Here is an 18,194-nt window from a genome sequence, read left to right as displayed (position 1 = left end):
GTCAATAACTAAAAATTCTGCATATTAACTTTGCTGACATTTCTTTACAGAGAGCAGGGAGCATTATTGTGATACACCAAGCATATTTTACTAGCCTGACGTTGTCATACTCAATTCTAGTCAGAATTTGAGTCTGATACCGCTCCATAGAGCTATTATTATGAGGTGTGTCTCCCCTGAAAAATGCCTCTGCACTCAATTGGATAGACCTACGACCAATCAGAGCAACGGAGTGTGTGACGTATGTTGAAATTACATCTTTTGCAGCCTGACCTTTTCGCTACAATGACACTAACATTGTGATTATACTAAGTCTGAGTTAGCGAACGTACATCAACACCTACTATGTTTACAACATTTCATTTATATCACAACATTAAGTATTTACTAAGTCATAGAGTAAGACTATCTCTTACCATTTGTACGTTAAGTGAACTTCATCCACGACGATACCCATTACGTTGGCTTGAAAATATTGGAGCCTAGCATGTCCCTCCACTTATTCAGCAACCACACTTCCGGGCTTCCGAAAAGAAGCTGGCAACGACCGCTAATTATATCCATCTCGTCATGCACGGCGAGTTGCATCGCCGTGATACCAATTTCAGTTGCGACCAACTTGTGCCGAATCCCGTAGGGAGGACGGAAAAAAAAAACACAAGCCCTGCTCGCGTTTCTCTGTTCCTCTTTTAAAATCAATGCTCTGTCGATATCTTTTAGAACAGACTCAATGTCAGAATCCACACATCTGAATTCTCCAGCAGCAGCCATTTCGTTAAACAGATTAAACACACGCGCTCTTTGGTGACGTGGTTCATTACGTTACTGTTGATCATCTGTCTATCATCGTATAAAGCCCGCCCTGACAATTTGACTGGTTCGACCAGCTTTGGGTCTAGCATAGTAGGTCCTCAACGCAGAAACCCCAGACCGATCTTCCCGTTCTCAAAATGTCGTGGGCGGGGCTAAGATCGGCTGGCACCCAGGCTATATTTTTACATTTCTAGGGGTAAAAGAATAGAAATTGATTGCAGTTCTTATCAGGGGCGGTTCTAGGGTCAGTGGATATCCGGGGCTTAGCCCAAAGACATCCAAGCATGTGTCAAAAATACACTTTTAATAGCTAAAACATGATAAACATTTTCTAAGTGGTATTATTTTTGCCAGATTAACTTTTTAATAGTGCTCATTAAAATAACAATGTTCAAAATTTAAATTCTGTCATCTTCTACTCCACTTCTTGTCATTTTAAACCTGTCTGACTTCTGCAGAACACAAAATAATATATTTTGAAAAATATTGGTAACCCTAACACTACTCCCCTATGACTTTGACTAATGTAAGTCAAAGGGGGGCCAACAGTTTTTTTAACATACTGGCTCTTTTTTACTCTCCACTTAATTCATTGTTCCTTTATTTGATCCACAACTGTTCTCACTTTAATATACACATCTTAATTTTTCTTGTTGGATTTCTTTTTAATGTCATATTTTCCCCCTTTCACACATCTCTTAATTCAGCCAGGATAAATAAAAATTTCATCCAGGATATGTTCCTGGATCTCAAACCCAAGATTGACATTTCGTTGCGGGGCTGCAAAGCTATTTTAACATAAAATACACAATATTTCTGTAAATTACATATTTTTCTATTATTTACCACAGAAAGCACTGTTTATATTGCACTGTATATTTATCAGTATAAACTTTTTCTTAACCTTATCTTAAATAGCTTTTTAAAACTTGGCACTGAACTAACACATTTAATTCCTGAGTATGTATGTATTAATAAATATACATTTTCTGCAACTAGGTAGTGTTTCTGTTTTATTTAGGATTTAAGTTACAGACTTGACTAGGTTATGTTCAATCTCTGTAAAAATGAATATAAGGCTACTGCTCTATGTATAACTTAAACATAGACACAGCAAGCAACATTTATGTTATATACTTTTCTTATATATAATATTTGAGATGAGTGAGCTTCATAGCATACAGTCTTTTTTTGCACCTTTCTCCTCATCTTTCCTCTTTTCTTAACCTGGGCACTGATGACTCTTTTTTTAATCTGTGGTTTAGTATGTGTTACATCTCCATCTCTACAGTATATGAGGCGTTGCTATAAGCTGTGACTTGGCGTGAACTAACCCCGCGCAGCACTTTGAGTAACAGCTGAGTAACCCCACAGACAGAGTAACAGATCATCTCTAGACGAAAACTCCAAAGTCCCGACAAGATTAACTGATTGCATGGTGGCAATGATATGATTGACGTGAGGTGCATATGAGCAATTTAAATCTGATCACGCATTCAGTTTACTCGCCGTCACGGAGAGCGCGCTCATGGTTGCGTACAGTAGCAAAGACGAGCCACCTCTCACGCACTTTGGAAGGGAAAAGAGAGGTCTATAACACGCGTTTTTAACCGTTTACATAAATAATCAAACAAGCAAGTTGACAGTTCTTGACGAGAGATTTACAGTTCGGCTGTAATAGAAAATATTCGAACAGATTAAAATTAGTGACACGCATATTATAACAATCGGGGCTTTACAAAATAGATCCGGGGCTCAAGCCCCGCTAGCCCACCTCTAGCACCGCCCATGGTTCTTATGACCCGGTTTTAATTAATTAATTCATTAAAAGGTATATAAAGAATATAAACATTCGTACCATCATATGGAGACTCGGTTTTGTTTAGATGAACAGAGAATGGTGATAACCATTTTTATTCTGACTGCATGTCAGCATTAAAAAGCAATCTTAGAAAAATATGTTATTTTTGTGGGGTTCAAAAAAGGGAGTGATATACAAGCATGCGCTATGCAAATAAGTCTTCAGCTAGTTTCTCTGATGTCTTTGTGTTTTGTGTGTGACACTTGGCATGATAATCCCATTTCACACTGATGTCTTGGCTGTGTCTGATAGTGGAGGGATATTCAGCGTTAAGCAAAGACCTCTCATAACAGATGAGTGGACACTGCTGTGCTAGGACAAGGTAAGGTGCTGTGCAAGTGGACTAGATGAAACATATTTTATGGCTTTGTGCTGACATTAATGCCGATAACACTGTGGAAAGATCTCAGAGATGATGGCAGTCTGCAGTAAGTGACAGACATCAGCTCACTTAGCACATTTAGAGCCCTTATTATTTGAATGGGACAATATTGCAGCTGCAGGATATCCACAGGCCAAAAAACCTGCAAAGTTTCTTCAAATCAGCAAAAAATAAAAGATGAATAAGGCTCACTGCACTCAAATGGCACATGCAGAACATTGCAGGGCCCTAAAACATGTGGAAAACTGGTAACCATAAATCCACACTGTAAATACTCTTTGCTGCCTTAATTTATTTGTTTAATCATCTGAGATTTACAAGTCATTTTAACTTACTATTATGTATCTTGACTAGAGAGGAGTTATTTAATTATAATTCAATAGTTCCCTTTCAGTCGGTCACTACGACGTCACGTCGTGACCGACGAATTGGGAACTCGCTTAGAAAGACCAATCTGCTTCGAGTACTACTAAAACGCCAATGAACTTGGCATTGAGATATTTGCGGAGACCGTAGGGTTAGAGTGGGTTAACCCCCCTCAGCCCGAACCGTCCCGCCTGGATGATTGGTTCTTTGGAGCTGCCAGGGTTTCACAACCCTCTCCGCCGGTGCCATTCTTCCCCGAGGTGCACGAGGAGCTGACTAGAACCTGGAAGTCGCCGTTTTCTTCCAGATTACGGCCGTTTCAGCCCTCCCCCCTCACCTCCCTCACCAGTGGAGCCGGTAAGGGTTATACGGGGATCCCTCCCGTGGAGCGTGCGGTCGCGAATCAGCTGTGTCCGGCCACCGCTCCCTCTTGGAAGGATCGCCCAACCCTCCCGTGCTTGCAGACAGTCCTCCGGTTTAACGGGTGCTGCCCACCAGGCATGTGGAGAGGCGGCTTCAGCCCTGCACGCTATGGCGTTGCTGCAGGTCCACCAAGCGAAGGCCTTGAGAGATCTGCACAAGGGAGGACACGACTCGCCTGTGCTATCGGAGCTCCGGGCTGCCACTGATCTGGCTCTCCGCGCTACGAAGGTGACAGCGCAGGCGATTGGTCGTGCTATTTCCACGATGGTGGTCCAGGAACGCCACTTATGGCTATGTCTAGCAGACATGTCGGATGCGGAGAAGAACAAGTTCTTAGATGCTCCAGTGTCCCAGGCTGGTCTTTTCGGTGAGTCGGTGGAGTCTTTCGCCCAGCAGTTCTCCGCCGCCCAGAAGCAGACAGAGGCGATCGCTCAGATCATGCCCCGGCACAAGCGACCTGCATCTCGCCCTCCAGCGCCGGCTGCCCCGTCTGCTCCTCACCGAGGGCGCCCTCCGGCCCCCCCGCTAGAACATCTTCTAGGCCACGGAGGGGGAACAGCCGTCGGCAGCCCGCCCCGCCCGCTTCCCGTGGCAAACGGAAATCGAAGCGGCCCCGAGACGGGCGACCTGGATTTGGATGGGATCACTCTGCGGGAGACGGTGGTGGCACCGCTCCTTCCACCGGTAGAGGGGCGGGTGGAAAATCTTTGGTTTCGTTTTGTTTCTGTTCCTCCGGCTTCTCAGCCTGCACCCACAAAACCACAAAAGGAGTGCATTCCTATTCCTTCTCCAGGTCTCCAGAGGATCGAGAGAGATGTGAGCGGGCAGTCAGATGCTCTTCCTCCCTCTCCTCTATCACCAGCGTGTTGGAGCTCTCCACTGCGGAGACCAGACCACCAGCACCCCCTTCGGAGTCTGCGCTCTCCGCTGAGGAGACCAGACGACCATCACCCTCAGCGGGCTCAGGTCAGTGTCACACACACACATACGCACCGGCAGTCCCACCTGTCTTGCTTCGCTGCCCCACCACGGGTACACCGGTAGTGCCGTTAATTCCTCTCGTGCAGTCCCTGGGGGCTTGGCTTCAGCTTCCCAGCCCGTCTCGTTGGGTTTTACGCACAATCCGCCTCGGTTACGAAATTCAATTCAACCGGCACACACCCAAATTCTCGGGCGTACGTTTCACCACAGTGAAAGCGTCCGATGCACATGTACTGCGTGCAGAGACCCAGACCAGGCTACGTGCCCAAAGTTCCCACCACTCCTTTCAGAGATCAGGTGGTGAGCTTGCAAGCATTGCCCCCGGAGGAGGCAGACCCAACCATGGCTTTGTTGTGCCCCGTATGCGCACTGCGACTCTACGTGGATCAGTGTTGTTTTTGGCAGCCCTTTTAGTTTTCGTTTTAGTCTTAGTCTTTTGGACGAAAATGCTTTTAGTTTTAGTCACATTTTAGTCACTTGTAAAATGTATAGTTTTAGTCAAGCTTTAGTCGACAAAAACGCAAAAAGGTTTTAGTCAAGTTTTAGTCAACGAAAACGCAAAAAGGTTTTAGTCAAGTTTAAGTCAATTTTAGTTAAAAAAAGTATTTTTTAACCAATGAATTTAGGTTAAAAAGTTGGTGTATTTAATACAATTAAAATGTGCATTAAGGTTGTCCCTGAGGGCTTGTCGTTGTTTTAGTCGGTGTGCCTTCTGTGCACGTCATAACAAAAAGTTATGAAGAAAAAAGTTTAGCCTAATATACCATCATGTTGAGTTTGTGTGTTACGCTGACACCTCGCTTATAAAGTTGAGAAACGCGTGCCTTGCCTTATTTAAATACACCACAAAAAGTATTGGAAATGGGCTTAGGTTTGACAAGCAGATGAGATACATCTAAAACCTTAAGCTTACCATGAAATGTGTCACAAGCCGATTAATTGAATATATATGATAATAATATGATGTTAACAGCGTGACTTGTTAGTTACCTTTAAAAAATATTAGCGTGATGAGCCTTCAGGTGCCGCTTGAGATTGGTATTCTTCCCACCTAGTTTGTGGCCACATTTACCGTCGTCTCCCAATATGCATTCCGTTTTTCTGTCTGATGGATTATACTGAAAGTATGTCCATAAATCAACTCGTCGTTTCCGTTTATTGGTGTCACCGCTATGGTCCTTCGAACTCGCCACAGCCGCAGGTGTGTTGTTGTTTGAAATCTGTTGCGCGTGCGCGGCATGGCGGCAGCCGGGTGGTGGGCGTGAGCGTGAGCGAGACTGTGTTGACCCAAAACAAGGATAGAAAGCGGCAGCATTGCTGATACTTTTGAGCTAAAAACAGACAGATTTCACGCAAAATAGGCAGAAATGACATGCATTATGAACGTCAGACTTATAATCATTTTCGTTCCGTCTCGTTTCGTCAACGAAAACTCGAAAGCGTCTCGTCATGTTTTCGTCACCTTAGAGACATTTTTAGCTAGTCATCGTCGCGTTAGCGTAATAAAAAATATGTGCGTCAACGAAATCATTTCGTTATCGTCATCGTTGACGAAAACAACACTGACGTGGATTGCACGCAAAGCCTCAGGACCTCAGACCAGCTCTTTGTTTGTTATGGTGGCCAGCAGAAAGGGAAAGCTGTCACTAGGCAGAGGATGTCTCATTGGATAGTTGATACTATCGCCCTGGCTTATAATCTTCAGGGTATTCCTTGCCCCTTTAATTTGAAAGCGCACTCCACACGGAGTGTTGCCTCATCTTGGGCTCTCGGTCGTGGTTCCTCGCTGACAGACATCTGTAGAGCTGCTGGTTGGGCGACACCTAATACGTTCATTAGATTTTACAGTGTTCGTATCGAGCCTGTATCCTCTCGTGTTCTTTCCTCACCAGGGAGGGCACAGAGAGCAGACTTGCAGGTCGGCTTGCAGCCTCCGACTGAGGCTCCAAATTGAGTTTTCAGTATGGAAGGCCATCAGAGCAAAAATGCGTAATGGTTTGAATTGCTCTTCCTCCGCTGCCTTGGCAGCCTTTGTTGCGGAGCATTGGCTGTCAGCCTTTCACTAGCTGTATTCTTACGAACCTACGTGTTTGGCTTAGGCTTCGGGTTCCTTTGTGAGTATTATTCTGTGGGGTTAATCCTACCAGCCCACGTTTCCCTTAGCAGAGCACTGCTTTGCTTACACAGCCACGGCTGTCCTTATTACTGTTTATTTAGTCCACCATTAGCCCTTAAGAGGGGCGGTGGCTTCCGCAGCGTTCCTATCCCACTCAGGTAGGGCGCTTCCCAGTCGCTGGCACTCTGTGGGGTTAAAGGAACATCTAGTGCCCGGCCTTTCTGCCTTATCCTATTTCTCCATTTCCTTAAGGGAATTTCGAGGGTTTTTTTGCAGACACTGGAAGAGGTCAGCCCCTAGTGGCGTTTTGGTAGGGATTCCCAATTCGTCGGTCACGACGTGACGTCGTAGTGACCGACTGAAAGGGAACGTCTCGGTTACGGATGTAAATTGTTCCCTGAAGGAGGGAACAGAGACGTCACGTTCCGTCGCCACAGGTGCTGCTCCCTGCTGTCGGCCGGTCACATTCTCCCGGCTTTCTCAGCTAAAAGAAGCTAATTTCCCTATTTGCACCTGCTGCTTATAAAGGCACCTGGCGGGGCGGCACCAGCATTATGCAAATATCTCAATGCCAAGTTCATTGGCGTTTTAGTAGTACTCGAAGCAGATTGGTCTCTCTAAGTGAGTTCCCAATTCGTCGGTCACGACGTGACGTCTCCGTTCCCTCCTTCAAAAAATATATGTTCCGGAACAGAATCATTTATTTAAAATAATGGTAACCGGATAATAACGTTTTTTTTTTGTTCTTCTACAAAATTTCTGTGCAATTTGACTCGGTGAAGTTCACTTTCGGTTGTCGTTCACTCATCTGAGAAATGAGAAGGCCACCATCAAGTAGCCTACTCAAGCCCAAGTCTCTAATGATGTATAAACTTGTAAGAGAGTTGCGCTACTGTGTCTCATGCTGTAGTCCATTAAAATACATTTGGTGAATAAAGCACTGAAATGTAATATTCACTTTATGTGGAGCGACTGTTTATGCTGCATCTTCTTCCTGAAGCGCCATTTGGAATTCGTCCTCCGTCTGTGCGCGTGTTTAAGTGCACTCAACAAATGTAGGCACGTCAGAATGACAGTTATGCTGCTTACATAATGTAGCCTTTTAATGTTTGATGACAAGATAGAGACTAATATGTAGACTAATAATTTTAGTTTAATGTCCTGATGATCAGCCTACTTATTTGTATGTCCCACAGCTGACATGGAACGTTATTAAACGGTTCGGGAACTTTATTTTTTGTTCTAACCGGTTCAGGAACATCAATTTTAGGGTTGAACCGAAAACCGTAAACATTCAAATACTGTTCGGAACGAACCAATTGGGAAGAAATCTGGTTTAAAGCCCTGTAGAGCAGGGGTCCCCAACCTTTTTTTCACCACGGACCGGTTTCAGCTTTAAAAAAATTTCGCGGACTGGGGGGTGAGATTGGGGTCGCTGAGTTGGTGTTCAAACATGCTGAAAATCCTCCTTTTCGAAATGTAGGTTTTAAACGGAAGTAAAGATAACAACCATGCATTAGGAAAATTAATAATTGCTTTATTTAGGCTATAGTATATTTTTTATAGACGTGTAAAACCATATTTTGGCGGATTGTTTTTTACTTTCATTGTTTTTACTAGTTTGCCTGCCCATTTAGTCTTAATAATTAATGGAACCTAAATGAACTTGGCTTGCTGTTCTCGAAGGCAGCTCGAGTCTTGGTCGGGCCCGAGACCCAATTCCAAGGAACAGAAGAGAAAAAAAATGCAGTGAAGGAGGAGAGATGCCAGAAGAATTGCGGCTGGGCGCAGAGGCACGGAGACTCACGTTCACCATGATTAATGATGATTGACAAGTTCCTTTCAAACCTACGTTAAATGTGTAGCCGTTAAAATATTATTAGCCTAATAGTTTATTTTGATCATGGTGCTACGATCGATGGATAATTCTGAAGTTGTTTTAAAGAAGAATAAAATAATTACTTTTCAGTCATTTGCGCTGTCAAACAGTTGAACGTCTCCGCATATGTACACCATTGCGACGTACATTTGCAAATGATTCATTAAGTCATACCTCCGCAATTCTTTGATCGTTAGAAGTAGCCTACTGTATGCTCAAACTCTAATGACAGCAATGTGAGTGATCGCTGATGCGCTGATAGAGAGAGAGAGAGGCGGAGAAAAAGAGAGAGAGCGTGGATCTGTACAAAAGTGGAAATGATTGATGTTATTTGAAGTCGGCTCTTAAAGTACAAAATACCCGATTAAGCTATTACGTGGCTATTATACAAATTTTTTTCGGGATGTTCTTGCGACCCGGTGGCAACTTGTCCACGACACAGTACTGGGTCGCGACCCGGTGGTTGGGGACCTCTGCTGTAGAGCATCAACCAAACCACGTTTCTTTAGATGTTATAATAAACTTTAAAATTATTTTGAAAGCAAAGACAAGGCAATAACATTAAAGGTGGAAAAGAGGATGTTTGTTTAATACATTTTTGCAATATTACTTGAAACTGTCTTTACTAAATGATAAAAGACTATTTATTCGGTGCACTGAAAGTAATAATATTAATATGTCATCTGTGCATAGGGTAGGGCCTTAAAAACATCAGCCAATCGTTGACGCAATCATCGCGTCAATGATTGGCCCTCTGGCTTGTCAATTACTGCCATTACGTTCCTTGTGAGAGACGTGCCCGCTCCAGTAACTTTACACGAGTGACGTATGCGCATAGCGCATGAAACTCCGTCTTTAGTTTCGGTTTGTTTTCATTGTCGCTCCTGCTTTCCTTCTCGAATTTGCACCATGGAAGAGAAGAAACCCGAAGGAGGACGTAAAAGAAAGACTTTTTAAGTCGCTGAGAAGAGGAGAAAATTGTCAGAATAACGTAATCGAGTCGTTGTTCTTACGCATGCGCTTATTTAAAAAACTAAGTAACGGTCTTTGGATTCTCGGTCAGCGGAAACATCCTCTTGTGCGCCTTTAACGAATAAAACATTGTATAATTATTAGGTGGGCCTGTTGAAAGTGGGTTAGCTTACAGTGGTAATGCGAGTGGCGATGAAATTGCTTCTGTAACGGAGAGAAAAATTATGGTAATAATAGGATAAATGCGAACTGAGATCCCTACTGCGGTAGAGATCACGACAACGTAGTCAAAAGATCAGTGTTATAAACAATACTAAAACAATGCATACTATTTATCTGACACACTTACAGAAACTTGCCATTTAAAAACACAAATTATTTTACATATGATTCAGAAATTATTGTCTTGTATTTGTATAGAATGTACCACTGGATCAGGAATAAAATACAAACCTTAAGATTTCTGCATTGTTTGTTAAGTAAAAACGTAAATGAAATGATAATGTTTAATACAGACATATTTAAGAGATTGTTGTTGTTTTATTCATGTTCTCATGTTTATATATCATGCTTTGATGTTACATGCAATGTTCCAGCAAATGACGACTTCTATCCTTTACTTTGTGTTGGTTTTTTGCACTCGATCAAGTCACCCCCTGTTGGTTTAAAGAACAGCGCAACAGCGAGCATGTCAACTATGAACGCCTTCTGTTTGTTGAGACGCGTGCACAATCAGCAGAGGCACGCGGTGCGGAGCAAAGTGCGAGTAACTTCGTCCATCCGCGGAGACCATCCTATAATGTATGCAGGGCCGGTGGAATGCTGTGTTACCCTGAATAGAAGAACCATGCAGGAGCGCACAAGCGCATTCTTCTACAGAGCTGTGAATAAACAATCAATACAGAGAAAAAACGAGCAGTTTGATTAAACTGACAATGAGGTAAGTTTCACTACAATTAACCCTGGATTAAAAAGCTCCGGTATATGTAACTTTGGTGGAAAAGGAGTTAATAAATGCGAAATCGTTTATTGGTTGTATTTTTTATGTAAGGACCTTGAACCTTTTACTGACAAATATTCTCCTGGTCTTCCGATACTATTGGGAGAGCAACCCCATATACAAGTTAATTGTATATGAACAACATAATTGTACATGAGCAACATAATTGTATGTGATACCCTAGTGATGCATGCATTGCATATAAAAATATAAAAAGTTCAAGGATAAACATCCCCAATTAGGTATATATCTAGGAATTTTAGTTTGGGGAGGAAATCTACTTTAGGCAGAAAAAACAACATTCACCTTAAAAGAACTAGTCCTCTCTCTCTAAAGGTAAAGAGGAGAGCAATGAGGAGCAGAGGAGAGGAGAGCAATGAGGGGCAGAGAAGATGAGTGGAGAGGACAGGACAGCTGAGAGAAATGAAATGCAGACTCGGAGCAATGAAGAGCAAAGCCAAAGGGAGTAGAGGACAAGACAGGAGAGGATTATTATGTGATATGCCAAAATGTGCAAAAACATATGTGAATGGAAAACTAACTAATGAATCAAATGTTAATCAGCTTTTCAAAGATGGTGTTAATAATTGGTACAGGGGATTTTAGGATTTTAAGACGTAGGTAATTTCAGGAGATACACATCTGCCAGCAGGAGACTCTGTCCCATAGGGTGCAGAGAATGGGCTGGGTAATTGTGCTCATTTGATCATTTGCTTTTTATGCAAACTGGTGAAAAGACAATTATCTTAAAGAGAAGAGAGCATAATGCTGGTGATGGCAAGTCAGGATTCAATCACATTCACATTGCGTTCTGGACCATTAAAATGCAATAGAGATAAGAGCCAGCTATAATAATCCCACTCATAATCAGCCGTATTACTTAGTAACATAGCCATTACAGAACTTTTGTTAGTACTGTTTAGCTTATTTGGGAAAGTCTATCCTTTGGCCAAAAACACAGTCACAAAGCCGTATGGTGGGCTCTGATGATTTTAGGACAATCTATGGACTGTCTGTTTCATGTAAGCATGCAAAAATGGCAACAGGTACTTTTTCAAAATGACAAGTTATCAATTTCCAGGATTCAGAGCACCCCATTTTTATCAGTTAAGCTGACAGTTCTAGAAGAACAATAAACCTTCTACAAATCATTCAGTTTGTATCTTGGTCTGGTCCGTTCTGGTTCTCGGTCAGAAGAAGCTGCAAAATCAACCAAACTTTAGGCAAAAAAAACAACGTATACCGCTCTAGTCCTTTTACTCTAAAGGTAAACTTCCAAGGGAATACTTCAACTGTACCAGAAGCACAGCATAGAAAAGAAAGATTAAAAAAAATATCTGGGGTATAGTGATAACTGGCATGAGGATAATGCAAATCTCAGAATCCCAGAGCTTGCAGATTAAACCAACAACACACTGGAGGAGCTCCTAATGCTTTATGAGTGTTTGGCACATTTAGACGTGGCCCAGAGGGGACTTATGTGTGAATGAGTGCCGTGTGGCATTGTGCATGTCTGGGCATCTCCTGTGCTCCTCTTTATCTGTTCCTCTCTCTTTGGGGTTGTTCTAGTCTGTCATCTGTAAACATCTAGAGTCAGTACTTGAAAAGGACAGCTGTTGGTTTGGCAGGCTGGGGGTTGGGGTGTGGCACAGATTCCGGCCAAGCTAGTATAAGGCGGGCGGGAAAAGCCACACTGGATTTATGACAGCTGCAACCACTGTTGACCATTTAGCTTTTGTCCTGTGAATGTTGTTCAGCACATATGGGTAAGCTAATCACATAAATTCTTGTTGATGCATATCACAGACCACAAGATTCTTTGGCTAAACCTTTGCCCCTTTTTCTGCACTGTTATAACCACCAGGGCAGGAAAAAGACAGGAACAACATAGACTTGATGAGAACAACATCTGGAGACGGAAACATACAGATAGACACACAGACAGAGCAGACAGATGATCAGGTGAATGATAATGAACTATCTTACCTTCATGTGAGTGGGGGAACCAAATCTGCGAAGTGCTGGAGTGTGGACCTCCGCGGTAAGGAGGTGAGGAGGGAGAGGACGGAGGCCTGGAGGGGTGTGGTGGATGCGAGGGAGGAGAGCCTAGACTGCTGGCCAGGAACGTCCCCATGAAAGATGCCGAGGAATTGCCCATTAGTCCACTGCCTTTGTGGAGAGAGAAAGAAGCAGTTAGTGGTGTGGACAGGCATGCTGACAATGGATTGTATTTTAATGGACCTCTTGTTTAAAAACTCTTGGCTTTGTTTTGGAGCTTGTTCTACATGGTCGAACATCTGATTATTGGCATAAAGGTTTGTCTATATTGTAGCTTATCCTTGAATACCAGAAAATAACTTTTTATGGAAATCTTTTTTCAGTGTTATGTAAATTGAATATAACCCAATTTATTTAAAAAAAAAAACCTGGACCAAATTTGATTATTTTCAACAGCATGTACAACAAAAATATTAAGGTGTGCTTAAAATTTTTTTTGTTTACTACTGTACATCAAAAGAAAATATAACAATTCCTTGTAAGTGTTCATTGCAACATCCTTAGAAACATTATTTCCGCAGTGATACGATTATAAGATGTGCCCTTAGAAACCTTTCAAATTGACCAAAGAAAGCCAATGAAATTAGAGTTGGCTGTTTTGGCAAAGTTCCTGCAACTCTACCAGTGAAATTAATTTGGATGGTGTGTGGATGTGCCATCTGAGGCAGAGACATGTTATTGGGTAACTTTGTAGATAACATATCAAACTTGACTGACCTGTGCCCTGAAAGCATGTTTGGTCATCGGGTAATGTCTGCCAGAATAAATCATTCTCTTGGAGCAACAGTGGACACCACTCATCCAACTCACACACACATATAATATAGTTTAGCACCTGGGACATTTTTACACACCAAAAAAAACATGGTTACAGTAGTAAAACCATAGTAACCACAAAATAACCATGGTTATTTTTCAAAAACCATAGTTAAACCATGGTTAGTGTAGTACAACCATAGTTGTGCTGATAGTTATCAATACACCAAAGAAACATGGTTACTACACTTTTACCACAATAAAACCAACCCGGGGAGGCAGCCTTTTTGGGCTTAACTTCTATACGTTACATTAGTAATACGTTTGCTTATAATGTTGATTTATAGCCGCAGCAAATTTAGCTGCTTGTGCTATCGTGTATTATGTTGTGCTATCTGTCGATTTTCTGTGCTTTTCACTGCATCTATTATGTAAAGCTGCTTTGATACAATTACCAAATTGTGAAAAGCGCTATATAAATAAAATTGAATTGAATTGAATTAATTTTCGTAAGGGCTGAGCTGGGGAACGTCAAGCCAGACAGAAATCTCATCTTACGGCTGAGTGCACACACTTCAGTCAATGCCCTGCTCTGAAGTGGTACTCTCCTCATCAACTAAATTCACAAAGAATCTAAGATACATTCTGCTTCAGTTTAATCTCAGATTTACATCGATGCTCTCCAGAACTTTCCACGTTTTTCAATGTGGCTCCAAAAAAATTTGTAAAAACACTGATTTAACATGACTTGATAAATCAGTGATTTTCCCATATCTTCACTCTGACATCAAAAACCCTGTAGTCTTGACCTTGGACACTACATCATTATTTAAAAAGTACATTTGACATGCAGTGATTACAAAACAAATTATAAACTCATGTTTTACTTCCATACACACGTCAGAAACACAGAAAACTGAACAGGCAGGATTTCAAACACATGGTCATCTTAAGTCTGAAGTTAAGAGGAAACAGACACCTCCTTCAGAGTGCATGCCTTCAATACAACAGAGCAAAGCTCGGCCACACCAATGTCAGAAACGATCGAGTCTGATCACAAAAAGTGTTGTTTTGTCCCATGACCCTATAAACCTCACAAAGCTGGAGGCAGAGGGAAACTCGAGTGACCTTCACAGAAGAAGGACTAACTGAACAAACTTCACATAGCAACCCGTGATCTGTTTCTGTACTCCACAGTATCTAACCAGTTATCTGTGGGCATTATCAAGGCATGAGGTAGAGAAAAGATTTCAAACTGGACATAGATCTTGGTAACACTTTATTTTACGACCCACAAAGTACCGCGTAATTAAACCGAATTTACAGCCTACCTACGTACTTGTAACAACAGGGTACCTCTACAGTAAGTACTTGTAGGTATAAGGGAACAATATGTTAAGTTTGGGGTAATATGGGGTTAAGTATATGAAGAATTATAAATTATTTATACTCCAAGTATTTTATAACTACAGGGTACCTATTGTAATATTACGTGGTATGTATGACTTAGTCAAGTCTATTGGGAAATTATGTTTTATTTTTTTATGATTTTATTGTGAATTTTTCATATTGACTACTGAATGTTGTATACAGTCGATGTCTATGAGCCACATCGGCAAATAAATATAGCAGCACATCACTTTTATTTTAGTAGCCTATACTTGATTTTAATAACAAAAGTCCAGCTGATTTAATGTGGTTATCTTTTTTTAAGGTAAGTACAATAAAAATAGCAACTTATTCCCTATTTACCAGGAAACTCTAACATTTGCGGACATATTTAATGTGGTGCTTTGCAATTTTGACTCTGAAACTCTTTTATTTCAAATAACACAATAATGACCACAAAGCAGCACGCTATTTGTTTATTTTTAATAGGTGTTATCATTGGCAGAATAAAACTTTGCAACATGTGTAAACACAAGTACTTTAGCCAAATATAATTTATGCAATGGCAAACCAGAATGAAACAACAGCAGATATCAGCTCCCGCTAAAGCAAAAGACGACTACATGCGTAGGCTACTGCGCAGATGTAGAGCGCGCGGCCGTCTGCAGGAGGTTTGCTGGAACGCGATCCTGAGGTGAAATTTCTTTAAGAGGTTTTTGAAACTTTCTACACTGTGGAGTACGGCTGCGAGTGATGTGAGCAGGATCCGCATGCTGAATAATGTAACTGGTTTTGTTAATACATGACTAACGCATTTCAAACAATGTTCAAGAAAGTTGCCAGCTAACTGTAGCATCAGGTTAGCTAGCACATAAGTTAGCCTAAAGTTAATAACGGGCTCAGAAAACTCAGTTTTTTGTCAAGGCTTTCATTTATGTTTTTTATATGTAATGCAGAACAGCATTTGTGAGACGACATCAACTCAACATCCGAGTGGACAAGAACACCAACAGAGGAAGCCAAGCCGCAAAAACAACGAAAAAATTGTCATGACTTTTTATTTGAAATAAAGGTTTTGTGTTAATAAAAATTAAGTGTTGGCTTAATGTTTTAAAGATGTTTTGAAATAAGTTGTTTTAAAATAAAATAACAATATTCTGTATGTTTATGGTATTTACCCTATAACATTTATAACAAGAGGTGAACAAAGCACCACTTTATTTTACAGCCCGCAAATATAAGAGTTACCTGGTAAACACACAGAACAAGGCTGTAACAAGCGCCACTTTAATTTACAGCCCGCAAAGGTAAGAGTTACCTGGTACAAACACAGAACAAGCGGGGAATAAGCACTACTTTAATTTACAGCCTGCAAATATAAGAGTTACCTGGTAACTCCTGTACACATATACAGATCAAAGAGGTACAAGTTGCTATTATTTTTATTGTGCTGTTATATTTTATTTGCGGACGTGGCTTGTAGACATCAACTGTAGGTTATACAATACACTTTTATCAGGTAAGTAGCAAATAGGAAAAAAAAAACAATAAACCATATTACCCATAGACGTAAGTCATACATACCACATAATATTACAATAGGTACCCTGTAGTTATGAAATACTTAGAGAATAAATAATTTATAATTTCCATATATTCTTACCCCCTTATTACCCCAAACTTAAAATATTGTTCCCTTATACCTACAAGTACATACTGTAGAGGTACTCTGTTGTTACAAATAGGTACGCTGTAAATTCGGTTTAATTACGCGGTACTTTGCGGGTCGTAAAATAAAGTGTTACCTAGATTTTCCCCTTAAAGTTGTTTTAAAATAAGCTTGAGCTGTTGCATGAGCTGTTGTTAAGATGTTTCCAGGTTAATCAGTCTGTGGTCAGAAGGAGAACTGAGTCAGTCTCTGTCAGCCAAAATTAAACCCCATGCCAGTTTGTAATGGCTCTGTTATTGATGTCTCTACTTTTAACATGTTTACGTCGTCTTCTAGGAGCTACTGAGCTAATGGGTTAGAAGCACTGGCCAGATACGACTAAGCACTGTTTATTTAGCAGGTAATTAAAACGAAGATGGGACTCTGTTCGGCTAAGCCGCTGCTTGTTACTTGCTGTAACTAAAGCAAGAAAATCGGGTCACGCGCATTCTTACTGATTGCATTGAAGATTAATCCTATTAGGGATTTTTTTAAAAAGATGACATTATGCTCCGATGCACCCACACAGATGACATGCACCCACACATGTGTGCTAACCAGTGGGGTCAATCTGAAATGTACATGTCAAATGTCATGCGACGTCGCAGTGCACAACACAGCTCCATCAGCCATTAGTGGAGGCTCGTTGTCAGCTCATAGGGAGGCATCTGATGCTGCTGCTGTTGCTTCATCCAAACCAGACGCTCTGTGGGCGAAGCTGCAACCTTTCACACTGATCTCATGTCAGCTGAGCAGTTTTCCTTCTCATAGAGGAGTGAAGACTTAAGAGTTTAGGAACAGATCTTAGGTCAGTGTAGATGGCGAAAATACGACACTTGTAGATGATGTGGCCAATTTGGACTCGATGCTGGGATTGCTCATATTTACCATGAAATCGTATCATTGGCAGAGGCACATTCTTTTAGACATGGATCATCCCCATGCTTTTGTTGCTGTCACCACAAGACACGTTATTGAATTAGATATTTCTCCTGCACACCCATAAACTAACTAACAAAATAGTTTAGTGTCTAATTCAATAGGATTAATGACTTCATCAGCCTTTCTGGCAATAATGGAGTGAAGCTGGAAAGCTTAGTTAGAGCGATGGGTCCAAAATAAACTGCTACACCAATTCTGTAAGCACATCATTCCTCGTGAACCGCACACCACAGGTTACAGCGATCGCTGAGCAGCGGGCTGTCAGAATAGAAGCAAAAACTCTTTCAGCTGTGAGGAAGAAAGTTTCACTTTGACTTACCCAGTAAAAACATCCCGTGAAGGTCGCCCGAGGCCTCCGTTCTTTATCTTCTAAATATAACAGATGTCAGATGTAGAGTTCAAAAAAGCAGAACTCCAGAGTAACATAAGAAGAGTCTCAACACCTTGTGTGATCTGTGAGTACCAACAGGTCCTACTAACTCCTGAGCTAGTGTGAGACTTACCACTGGTTCTAAATCTGTGACTCAGAAAACACTTCCTTGCTGTAT

At 41.5% G+C, this 18,194-nt stretch overlaps 1 protein-coding gene across 5 annotated transcripts in view; it reads right to left on the bottom strand.

Moving 5' to 3' along the window:
• bahcc1a (BAH domain and coiled-coil containing 1a) overlaps positions 1-18,194 on the bottom strand; it is a 175,966-nt gene that overhangs the window by 122,441 nt on the left and 35,331 nt on the right. For 4 of the 5 annotated variants that reach the window (XM_055183741.2, XM_073856809.1, XM_073856808.1 and 1 more), the window contains exon 3: positions 12,780-12,962. In XM_055183741.2, coding sequence (XP_055039716.2) covers positions 12,780-12,962 — 183 coding nt within the window. Of the gene's footprint in view, positions 1-12,779; positions 12,963-17,965; positions 18,104-18,194 lie in introns of those variants that run through there. The other variant, XM_073856810.1, reaches the window with a different exon arrangement.

This window comes from Misgurnus anguillicaudatus, chromosome 19, assembly GCF_027580225.2.
Source record: "Misgurnus anguillicaudatus chromosome 19, ASM2758022v2, whole genome shotgun sequence".
Lineage (NCBI taxonomy): Eukaryota > Metazoa > Chordata > Actinopteri > Cypriniformes > Cobitidae > Misgurnus > Misgurnus anguillicaudatus.
The sequence above is the reverse complement of the archived record's forward strand: the minus strand, read 5'-3'. Positions and strand labels throughout refer to the sequence as shown.